Source organism: Chiloscyllium plagiosum, chromosome 31 (assembly GCF_004010195.1).
Source record: "Chiloscyllium plagiosum isolate BGI_BamShark_2017 chromosome 31, ASM401019v2, whole genome shotgun sequence".
Lineage (NCBI taxonomy): Eukaryota > Metazoa > Chordata > Chondrichthyes > Orectolobiformes > Hemiscylliidae > Chiloscyllium > Chiloscyllium plagiosum.
In genome coordinates, this window is record NC_057740.1 from 43,347,392 (window position 1) to 43,359,650 (window position 12,259).

The 12,259-nt window shown below is 46.3% G+C and overlaps 1 protein-coding gene across 1 annotated transcript; it reads left to right on the forward strand.

Annotated features, from left to right (window-relative positions):
• The first annotated feature begins 6,128 nt into the window (after positions 1-6,128).
• Positions 6,129-12,197, forward strand: tpgs1 (tubulin polyglutamylase complex subunit 1). Its single transcript, XM_043721552.1, has 2 exons — positions 6,129-6,446; positions 10,898-12,197. Exons 1-2 carry the CDS (start codon positions 6,240-6,242, stop codon positions 11,474-11,476), a joined length of 786 nt encoding a protein of 261 aa, XP_043577487.1. The 5' UTR covers positions 6,129-6,239; the 3' UTR covers positions 11,477-12,197.
• The last annotated feature ends 62 nt before the right edge of the window (positions 12,198-12,259 follow it).

A 12,259-nucleotide genomic window follows, 5' to 3' on the forward strand; every position in this document is an offset into this window, starting at 1 on the left:
CTGGGCTTTACTGTCTACAGCCTCTAAAACTCAATCCACAAACATTTCAGCAAAACTAACCTGGAGCCCAGGGGGACAGATAGTGGTGAGGGGTCTCTCTCTCTCTGACGCCCTCAGCCCCTCCTCTCTCTCTCTCTCTCTTCCACTCCCTTCTCTCTCTCTCTCTCTCTCTGTCCCTCTTTCTCCCCACCTCTCTCTCTCCACCACATCCCCCCACCTTCCCTTTTTCTGTCTCCTCCTCTCACTGTATTGCTGCTGGTGAAATTTGTCGATTTTTGATTTTGTGATTAAAGTTCTTTTCTCAATCTTTGAAATAAAAGTGATGGTTGGGATAGATTTTGTTTTGGTCTTACTGCTTTTTGTGGTGAATAAAGCCGGTTGGACCTGCTGCCTCTGCCTAGGAGTTTAAACATCTGGTTTATTTGGAACTGTAACATAGCAAAGGAGGGATGATTTTGTTCATCAACTCCTTGGCCTTCCCCTGCCTCTGTGCTCCCCAGCTTTTCCCACCCCACAATCAGCCACAGGCTGCTGCTCTGTTTGTGTCATCCCAAAGCCTGCCAGTTTGTTCGGAATGTTCTGTTCATGCTGGAACTACAAGGCTATCCATGGAATGGGGTTTAAGAGTGGGACCCTGTGTAGTTTCAGAGAGGCTTCACCTTAGAAGCCCTGTTGAAGCTCTGTTCAGTCTGAACTTCTGAATCAAGGAGTGACTGCAAAATGTTTTCATTAAAACCCTCCCTCTCCAAAACCCCATCTCCCTACAAAGGGAGAGGGTCAGCAGCAGCACCCACCATCCCGAGGAATGGACACATTCCCAAAAGGCACTGCTGGGTCCTAACCCAGCACCCCTCCCCTTCCCTTACTCCCATGACAGGGTACTCCTGAGGATTATCTGCAGGGATCTGTTTTCCACACACAATAATATTGGAGCTTGTATATATTGGATAACCAGCCTGTGGGAAGACAGGAGAACTCCTACCCTTGATTTCGGAGGGAGCAGGTAGACATGTACCAAATCCTTAAGGTGCTGGTAATTATGCTGGCCCAAAGATATGGAGCGAGTGTTACTGTTCTGTCAGACCAGTTACCATTGCTGAAGAAGCAGACGTTGCTATTTCCAGAAAGGAGACTAAATGATGCAGGTGGGATAACTGTTAAAAGTATAGGAATGCTCCATGTTATACTGCAACACAATGCACGTAAGGAGGTAGAAAAGATTGTCTTCACTTTGAGCCTGCATGCATGTCTTGACCCCAACTTCATCAGAAGAGCCAAAGGAAATTGACAACCTCCTAAAAACAACCATTGCAGGAACAAACCATTACTGAGCTGGAAAATGTGTTGCTGGAAAAGCGCAGCAGGTCATGCAGCATCCAAGGAGCAGGAGAATCGACATTTCGGGCATAAGCCCTTCTTCAGGAAACCATTACTGAACCAATCAAGTAACGACAGTGTGAGACTGTTGAGCTCCCAGACACTTGGCAGAACCCTGACAGAAGAAAGAATCCAGTAAGATCACTCACCTTGGCATCTGACAGTCAGTTAATGCTGTCGACACAGGAAATCAGAATCACGAAACGACAGGCGGAAGTGTTTCTTTTTCTTATTTATTCATTTGTGGGATGTGGATGTCTCTGGCTAGCCAGCATTTATTTATTGCCTGTCCCTCGTTGCCCCTTGCGAAGATGGCGGGGGGGGGAAGCAGCCTTCTTGAACAGCTGCAGTCGACCTGCTGTGGGTTGACCCACAATGCCCTTAGGGAGCGAGTTCCAGGATTCTGATTTAGTGACAGTGTAGGAACGGCAATATATTTCCAAGTCAGGGTGGTGACTGTTTTGGAGGGTAAGTTACAGGGAGTGGTGTTCCCATGTATCTGCTGCCCTTATCCTTCTAGATGGAAGTGGTAGTGTGTTTGGAAGGTGCTGTCTGAGGATCTTTGGTGAATTTCTGCAGTGCATCTTGCAGATAGTACACACTGCTGCTACTGAGCGTCAATGGTGGAGGAAGTGGACGCTAGTGGATGTGGTGCCAATCAAGTGGGCTGCTTTGCCATGGATGGTGTCTAGCTTCTTGAGATACACTCATCCATTCAACTGGGGAGTATTCCATCACACTCCTGACTTATGCCTTGTAGATGATGGACAGGCTTTGGGGAGTCAGGAGGTGAGTTACTTGCTGCAGTATTCCTAGCCTCTGACCTGCTCTTGTAGCACTGTTTTTATGTGGCTACACAAATTCTCTTCAATCCTCTAAAACAAAACAGTCAATGCCAGTGACTGAGATGGTGATGAGTGAACAGCAATCCTGCAATATCACAACTGAGCATCTGTAAAAGTCTCCTTCACTGTTTAAAGTGCTTCAGAGGGTTAATGAAGACATTCAACCTGGTCAAGAAACTGAGGAGATTAGCTGCATTCTATTCGAATGGGAACTAGACCAATGTTCACAGACACAGGACACAATCAAGAAGAAGAATTCTTCAGTGTTCTGGCTGTTCAAACCATGTAATTCTTCTTCACCCAATCGGAAAGATATTGCCTGATCCTACAATCCAGGTGACTGCAAGAAAGAAAGTCCTTGTTTCAACAGAGCAGCCATCTTCCATGATGGACGTTCCCAAGATTAAAGGCGCTCCCAGATGATGTTATGTAGCTACCAGTGTTAGTAGGGAAGTGCTCCCCAGAAAGGAAATTCAAAGATTAAGAGTTCTCAGAATTTTAAAAAAGACCAATGATGAGGTCCACAAGAAACAAAGTCTTTTGCAAAGGATATCAAGAAATTAAAAGCTCCCTGCTGGAGAAATGATCCACAAATGATCAGAAGATCAACAATTCCAAAGTGAAAAATCTATTGTTCTCCTGAGCCTGAAGAATGCATTCTGGGAAAATTTCTGATGTTGGAAGACTTTGAGGAGGAGTGGGGAAGTTACAAGGTAATATATTGGATATGATTGTGCAGTGAATTAACTGGTTAATTGGAAAAAAACTGGATGTGCTGTTCCAATCTGATGATGTCATACAGTCCTTGGGTGGAGAGTGAAATTTGACATGAGCTTCGCAGGGTGCATACACACTCTCTCCAGCTGCTGAGATTCCTTACTAATTACTGAGACTAGTAATGTGAATTGCATTTATTGCTATCATGCAAGAAACCATCTTGTTGTCTCGGACAAATGCCTCATCTATTTAGACATCCCACTGAGAGATAGAAAGGCAGCAGACAAAGGATTTACAGCAGTGATCTACTAAAACAAGCCATTCCTTGTGACACATCCTGACAGAGTGGCAGAGTCCATAAGCTAGAACTGGAAATCTGGACAAATACCACAATGCTGCAGTATCAGGGGGTCACTGCTGAGGGAGTGCTACACTGTTGGAGATCAGTTCTAAGGGAATGCTACACAATTGGAGGGTCAGGGCTGAGGAAGCATATGCTACTGGAGTCTCTCCCTCAGTATCATAACCTCTGAGATGTGAGTGTTGCCTACTCAGTCATGACAAGACAAGCTGCAAAAGGTAGTGACACAAAAATATCTTCAGCTGGTTCTCACTGTAGAGCTCCACCATTTTTTTGAAAGTTGGCAATAATTCTAATCCCAATTTCCAACTCCTTGGCTGCTCTCATTGTTGTTTATAAAAACAGTTTTAAACCAAAAGGTAAAGCCAATGGATATAGATTTAAAATAAAAGTCTGAAATTTTCTTCCTTAAGTCTTTGGTGTCATCATGGACCTGGTCCTTGGCCTCTCCAAATTCTCCTCTACATCATCCAAAGGTACAGGGTTGGCTTTCATGTATGCTGTGGAGTTCTCTCTCTCACCACCACCCTCTCAATTCCTCCACTCTCTCTAAATGGTCAGACTAGGATCCAACATCCAGTGATAGATAAGCAGAAATTTGTCCCAATCATAAATTGGGAAAACTGAAGCCATTTTTTTTTTCAGTCCTCAATACAAATCCTGCTCCTTGGTTACCCTCTCCATGGTAACTGTCTACAACGGAATCAATTTGTTTGCAATATTGATCTGTTATTTGACCCTGAGATGGTCATTCAACCGTATCTTTGTTATTATTATTGTCCACTTTCATATCATATTGTCCAATTTGGCCGCTTTCAGCTTAGGTCATTGAATCAGAGAGATGTACAGCGTAGCAATAGACCCTTCGATCCATACTGACCAGATAATCTAACCTAATCTCGTCCCATTTTCCAGCATTTCGCCCATATCCCTCTAAACCTTTCTTATATCTTTTAAATGTTGTAATTGAACTAGCCTTTTTTTTAAACTCACTGATGTGATGAGGGTGTCACTGGGTAACCAGCATTTATTGCCCATCCCAGTGAGCAGTTAAGAGTCAACCACATTGCTGTGCATCTGGAGTCACATGTTGACCAGACCAGGTAAGGACAGCAGTTTCCTTCCCTAATGGACATTAATGAACCAGATGGGTTTTCCCAACAATGGTTCCCTGGCCATCACAGACGCTTGATTCCAGATATTTATTAAATTCAGATCCTACCATCTGTTGTGGCAGGTTCCTGGAACATTACCTGGATGCTGGGTTGAGTCCAGCAAAAATACCACTAGGCCATATCCTCCACCATTTCATTCCATATATGCACCAGCCTATGTGTGGAAAGATTGCCCTTTAGGCCCCTTTTAAATCTTTCCCATCTTAGCTTAAATCTATGCCCACCAGTTTTGGGCTCTCTCATCCTGGGGAAAAGTCCTTGTTATTACCCTATCCATGCCCTCATGATTTTATAAACTTCTATAAGGTCACCTCACATCCTCTGACGCTCTAGGGAAAATAGCCTCAGCTTCTCCCTATACTCAAACCCTCCACCCTGGCAATGTCTATCTGCCACTCTGATCAAGGTCCCGCTGTACTCTGAAGTAACCTTCTTTGCTATCTACTACACCTCCAATTTTGGTGTCATTTACAAACTTACCTCCTATCTGCTGTCGAAACCCTCACTCATGCCTCTTTTTAAACCTCAGGATATGACTCTTCCAATATAAACTTGGCTACTGTCCTACCTTTTACCCTTGTTAAACTTGAGACCATTTCAAACTTCCTATTGCACATGCCCCAACCTGACACTAAGTCCTACTTACTAATCACTCCCAATGTTTGCTAACCTACAATGGCTCCCAATCTGGCAATTCCACAATTCTCATTTTGACTTTAAAATCTTTCCTTGACCTTAGCCCTTCCTATCTCTTCTCCTTCCATACTCCTCAAGATCTCAATGCTCTTCAGTTCTGATCCCTTGACCATCCCCAATCTTAATAGCTCCACCATTTGTGGCCATGCTCATTCCAAAACTGAAATTTTCCAACCAAATCCTCTTGACCTTGTTGTCCTCCTTTAAGAGAAAATGAGGTCTGCAGATGCTGGAGATCAGAGATGGAAATGTGTTGCTGGAAAAGCGCAGCAGGTCAGGCAGCATCTAGGGAACAGGAGAATCGACGTTTCGGGCATAGGCCCTTCTTCAGGAATTCCTGAAGAAGGGCTAATGCCCGAAACGTCGATTCTCCTGTTCCCTAGATGCTGCCTGACCTGCTGCGCTTCTCCAGCAACACATTTCCATCTCTGTCCTCCTTTAAGGACATCCTTAAATCCATTGCTTTGGTCAATGTCATTTTTTTTTAATTTGTTTACATTGACAAGGTTGGTGAGGCCACTGTGGATTGCTCATTGCCTCACTGCCCTTGAATATAACGTTGAAATGTCTTGCTTAGGGACTTGACCACTTTGCAGTGGGTTTGGGGTCACATGTAGGCCCAGACTGGGTAAGGACGTTAAAGACCAGGAAGATATTTTCTAAAACAAACCGGTAATTTCGTCATTACCGTCAATGATTTTAATACGATTTTAAAAAATCCAATTTGTTTAAATTCACCGGCTGTTGTGACAGGAATTTAAATCTTGATTTTAGAGCAGTAGTGTAACTTTTCACATTTATAAGATCACAAATATAACTCTATTTTACCACATTGGGTCCTTAACCTGGCTAGGATTCCAACTGAATTCGATAACGCGCCTCAGAAACAGTCTGGAACATATTACCTTGAATTAGGTTCTATCTAAATGTAAGTTGTTTATTTTCTCAGGATTTTTGTTGAAGGTGGTGAAGACCGGAACGAAAGCTCCAATAACGGCGGTTCCGGAACGAAACCCCCGCTCCCAGTTTCCGGGGGGGGGCGCCTTTCCTGGTGAACCTGGGACCAAGATGGCGGCGGCCGCGGTTTCCGGTCGTTCGGGGCCGCATTCGAGGCCTCCCGTCCCGGCCGCTCTCACATCCACGCTCCGGGAGGCGCTGCTCAAGGTCCTGGAGAACAGGCCCGAGGATCCCGTCTGTTTCCTGAGCGAATACTTCGGGAACCTGTCGGCGGCCTCGGAGGGAGCGACCGAGAAACCCGCCCCGAAACAGCAGCAGGTACCGGGCGGCGGGAGCAGCCGAGCCCCAGGCCCCAGGCCCTTCACCGCCCGGGGGGGAGGTGGTGGGTGTGGGGGAGGGGGAGGGATGGTTTACATTGGAGCCGGCGGGCGGGCGGGGGTCATGGTCTGAGGGCATTGACGGGGAGAGAGGGATAAACAATATCCCCCCCCCACCCCCCCACAGGGTAAGCAGGAGGGTTGGAGGAAATAGTTTTCACCCAGAAGGTGGTGGGAATCTGGAACTCCGCCTGGAATGGTGAAAGGCAGAAACCTCATCACCTTTAATAAATATTTAGATGTGCATTTGCGATGCCAAGATGGAGGCTGCTACAATTACAATGTTTAAGAGGCATTTGGATGAGTATATGAATAGGAAGGGTTTGGAGGGATATGGGCCAGGTGCTGGCAGGTGGGACTAGATTGGGTTGGAATATCTGGTCGGCATGGACGGGTTGGACCGAAGGGTCTGTTTCCATGCTGTACATCTCTATGACTATGACTCTATAACTGTGACTCTATAACTGTTGGAAAAATGGGATGACAATAAGTGATTATTTGATGGCAAAGGAATGATGGGCCAAAAGGCCTTTTTCTGTGCTGTACAGTTTCTATGACTGTGAACCTAAGTGCCTAGATTCTTGATGCAGTGATCTGGTGCCCATCCTTGATAGATTCAGCCAATTGCCCTCATTATACTTTCTCAGAGGATCTCCAGAAGACAGAGAGGGACCTAAATGGCAAACTGTTTGTGGAGCTGGAAGACACCACTTATGTTTTAAATGAGTACTTTGCATCTCTACTCACAGGAGAGAAGGCAGAAAAATCAGGGAGAGGAACTATGATAAACTTGACCAAATTAGCATTGGGAGGGATGCGATATTCACAATTTCATCGAGTTTGAAAGTAGATGAACCTCAGGTCCAGAAAAAAATAGAATCATAGAAATCCTGTCATGCAGAAGCAGGCAATTTAGTCTATTGAGTCTGCACTGACTCTCCCAAGAGCATTCACCCAGACCAATTCCACTTTATACCGCAATAACCCTGCATTTACTATGGCTAACCCACCTAACATCCCTGAACACTATGGATAATTTAGCATGAGTTGAGAGTGTGTTGCTGGAAAAGCACGCCAGGCCAGGCAGCATCCAAGGAGCAGGAAAATCGATGTTTCAGGCCAGAGCCCGTCACCAGGAATGAGGCTGGTAAACTGGTGAAGTCCACATTGATGCCCTGGGGTTGGAGGGTCCCAAGGAAGAAGAAGGGTCCAGGCGTCGGGTGGTGATGGAGGAGGCCCAGGACTGGCATGTCCTTGGCAGAGTGGGAGGGGGAGTTGAAATGTTCAGCCACGGGGTGGTTAGGTTGGTTGGTGCAGGTGTCCCAGAGATGTTCTCTAAAGCGCTGTGCGAGAAGGCGTCCAGTCTCCCCAATGTAGAGGAGACTGCATCGGGACCAATGCATACAATAAATGACGTGTGGAAGTGCAGGTGAAACTTTGATGGATGTGGAAGGCTCCTTTGGGGCCTTGGATGGAAGTAAGGATGCAGGTGTGGGCGCAGGTTTTGCAATTCCTGCAGTGGCAGGGGAAGGTGCCAGGATTGGAGGGTTGGTTGTTGGGGGGACGTGGATCTGGCCAAGTAGTCGCGGAGTGAACAGTCTTTGCGGAAAGGGGTGGGGAGGGAAATATATCTCTGGTGGTGGGGTCCATGTGTAGGTGGAGGATGATGCGATTTATGCGGAGATTGGTGGGGTGGAAGGTGAGGACCAGGGGCGTTCTGTCCTTGTTGCAGTTGGAGGGGTGGGTTTTGAGGGCGGAGATGCGGGATGTGGATGAGATGTGTTGGAAAGGATCTTTAACCACTTGAGAGGAGAAATTTCAGTCTTTAGAGAAGGAGGCCATCTGGTATGTTCTGTGGTGGAACTGGGCCTCCTGGGAGCAGATACGGCAGAGGTGGAGGAATTGGGATTATGGTATAGCATTTTTGCAAGAGGTAGGGTGGGAAGAGGTGTAATCCAGGTAGCTGTTGGAGTCGGTGGGTTTGTAAAAAATGTCAGTGTTGAGTCGGTCCTTGTGGATGGAGATGGAGAGGTCCAGGAAGGGGCGGGAGCTGTCAGAGATGGTCCAGGTGAATTTAAGCTCTGGGTGGAATGTGTTGGTGAAGTTGATGAACTGCTCAACCTCCTTGGAGCACGAGGTGGCGCCGATGCAGGGAGGAAGCAGTCGGAAAAGGTGACAGTGTAACTCTGGATGATGGACTGTTCTATGTAGCCGACAAAGAGACAGGCATAGCGGGGGCTCATGTGGGTCCCATGGCTACCCCTTTCGTCTGGAGGAAGTGGGAGGATTCGAAGGAGAAATTGTTAAGAATGAGGACCAGTTCCACTTGAGAGGAGAAATTTCAGTCTTTAGAGAAGGAGGCCATCTGGTATGTTCTGTGGTGGAACTGGGCCTCCTGGGAGCAGATACGGCAGAGGTGGAGGAATTGGGATTATGGTATAGCATTTTTGCAAGAGGTAGGGTGGGAAGTGGTGTAATCCAGGTAGTTGTGGGAGTCGGTGGGTTTGTAAAAAATGTCAGTGTTGAGTCGGTCCTTGTGGATGGAGATGGAGAGGTCCAGGAAGGGGGGGAGCTGTCAGAGATGGTCCAGGTAAATTTAAGCTCTGGGTGGAATGTGTTGGTGAAGTTGATGAACTGCTCAACCTCCTTGGAGCACGAGGTGGCGCCGATGCAGGGAGGAAGCAGTGGGAAAAGGTGACAGTGTAACTCTGGATGATGGACTGTTCTATGTAGCTGACAAAGAGACAGGCATAGCAGGGGCTCATGTGGGTCCCATGGCTACCCCTTTCGTCTGGAGGATTCGAAGGAGAAATTGTTAAGAATGAGGACCAGTTCAGCCAAATGAATGAGTGTGTCAGTGGAAGAGTGCTGGTGGGTACGTCGGGAGAGGAAGAAACAGAGGGCTTGGGGGCCCTGGTCATGGCGGATGGAGGTGTGGAGGGACTGGTTGTCCATGGTGAAGATGAGGTGTTGGGGGCCGGGGAAACGGAAGTCTTGGAGGAGTAATTTAGCATGGCCAATCCACCTAACCAGCACATCTTTAGACTGTGGGAGGAAACCAGAGCACCTGGAGGAAATCCACACAGACACGGGTAGAACATGCAAACTTCACACAGGTGCCCGAAGGTGGAATTGAATCCGGGTCCTTGGTGCTGTGAGGCAGCGGTGCTAATCACTGAACCACTGTGTTGTCCCTGTATCCCATACTTTTGTTGGAGGCAAGGGAGGAGATTTCAGAGGTTTTGATATTAATATTACCATTTTATCTGGTCAGTGGAGAAGTGACAGAGGACAGCTAATAAGACAGTATTATTCAAGAAGAGTAGTAGGGGTAAACCAGGAAACTGCATGCCAATGAGTCTATCAGTAGTAGGGAAGCTATTGGAAAAGATTCTGGGGGATAGAATTAATCTCCACTTTGAGAGGCACTAATTAATCAAGGATGGTCAATATGGTTTTCTCTTGGGAAATTCATGTCTGACAGGTTTGAATCTTTGAGAAGGTGATTAGCTAAATGAGAGTAGTGCATTGGATGTCTCTTGACATGGTTTCATGTGAGAGATTTATCAAGAAGGTAAGAGCCCATGTGATTTAGAGCAATTTAACAAACTGGATCCAAAATTGGCTTTGTAGCAGATGGAGATGGTCAAAGGTTGTTTTTGTGACTGGTGCTGGGTCCCTTGCTATTTATAGTGTACATTGATGGTCTAGGCATGAATATAGGAGATTTCATCAGTAAGTTTGCAGATGTCACAAAATTTGGTGGTGTGGCAAATAGGAAGGAGGAAAACCCAAGATTACAGGATAATATAGATAGGCTACTGAACAATTCCAAATGAAATTAATCCTGAAAATTATGAGGTGACACATTTTGGGAGGACTAACGAGGCAGGGGAGTATGTACTGATTTGTAGAACCTAGGAAGTAAAGAGGATCAGAGGGCCCTTGGTGTGCTTGCACGCAGACTATTGAGGGCAACAGCACAGATGGATAAGGTGGCTAAGAAGGCATATGCATACTTCTTTTTAAGAGTCAACCCATAAATACAAGAGCTTGAAGGCTTGGTAAAGAGATCAGGAGGCACAGATTTAAATTAAAGTACTAGAGCTTTAGAGGGGATTTAAGGGAGAATTTTTGAATGAGCTGATGGTGAGTATCTGGAACACCTTGCCTGACAGTGCAGCAGAGGCAGGAACTGTCGTAACATTTAAGATATATTTAGATAATTACTTGAACTACCTTAGCATACAAAGCTGTGGGCTAAGTGCTGGAAAATGGGATTAGAGTAGACAGGTGATTGACGACCAGCATGGACATGATTTGGCCAATGGGCCTCTTTTCACATTGTAAAACTCGATGACAGTATAAACCTCCTTTGCTCTCTATCTGTAGGAGCTGGTCTCGAGAGCCTTGAGGCAGCTGCTGCTTTGTCACTACAGCCGACCAGCCTTCAGCAGGAACCTAGCTTCAGCCTTCCAGATCCTGAGCTCCCCCATTGGCAAGAAGAAGAAACCTGGCCTGAAGGGTAGAACCTACACTGAGCTCCTGAGACAGATCTGTGCAGGGGCCCAGCTCTCAGCCTGCTCCCTGATCCACAAACTGCAGTGTTGGGATCACGAAGCTGTTCCTTTTGGCGTCTTCAGACATGGGGTATTGACCTGCCTCATCTTCATGGAGTTTGTGAAGATTTCTGGCAGATTGTTTGATGTGGTGGCTGACTCTGACGAAGCTGATCAGACTGTGTGTCACGTTCTGCTTGAAGCTTTGAAAGATGCAGTTAGCATCGGAGACTCTTCCAATTCTGCCGGTTACCTGGATGCTGGCTCCAAGTTAGCTCCAGACCAGCTCGGGCTGGCCATGGAAAGAGCGGTGAGGCTACGGAAAAAAGAATCGGTCACATCGATAAGCAAGGAAGAGTTTGTCCTGCTCACTGCTCCTCTCTTCATTGAGAAAGTAAAACCCATCAGTTGACTATCTATGTACAAAAACAGACAGTAGATGCACTGAGCACAGATGTAACCTGACTTGGTCCGTGAAGTTCCTGCTCATTTGGTGACTTGTTGTACTGTTACCTACTTAAACAAGCGATACATTGTCCAGTGATGCTGACTGCACGAAGGCAAGCTTCCTCAAACCCCAACCTAGCCAAGCTTCCTCAAACCCCAACCTAGCCAATGTGCCCATTGACACATTGATCTCTTTACATTGTGCTTCTTATACAGGAAGAATATTTTGGATTGCTGCTTGGTCTGTCTCCTCTCCCAGCTCCCACCAGCCAGGGAAAGACTGAGTCTTAATGTCAGTGCAGCGGTGTCTCCTTGTCCCAGACTTTATAATATTTGTGTCTTGACAATTTGAGGCATAAACAGACAACACATCCAACTGTGGGGATTGTCTTCACCAACTCCCTCAGCTCAAGGCTTCAACAGGGAGTGGGAACATTGACTGGTTTTGATATTCTCCTTCTGATCATAGCAGGGCAGTTCTTACTTGTTCAGTTAGTGTTGAGATTGTAAACTGAGTCTGTACCACATGGAAAGGGAGCTCCTACTCCTTGGTATTCTTTGTGTATTTACAAGTTATTGACCATTGTTGACATCTAGTTCATTTAAGGTTTGTAATAATATTGGCATTCATATTCTAATTGGATATGGCACCAAACAGTCAAATTAAATATAACCGAATCCAGTCACCATTCTTGTAATCATTCAGCTTAATTTCCTCTGCCCAGTCATTGGATATCCATTCAGAGCC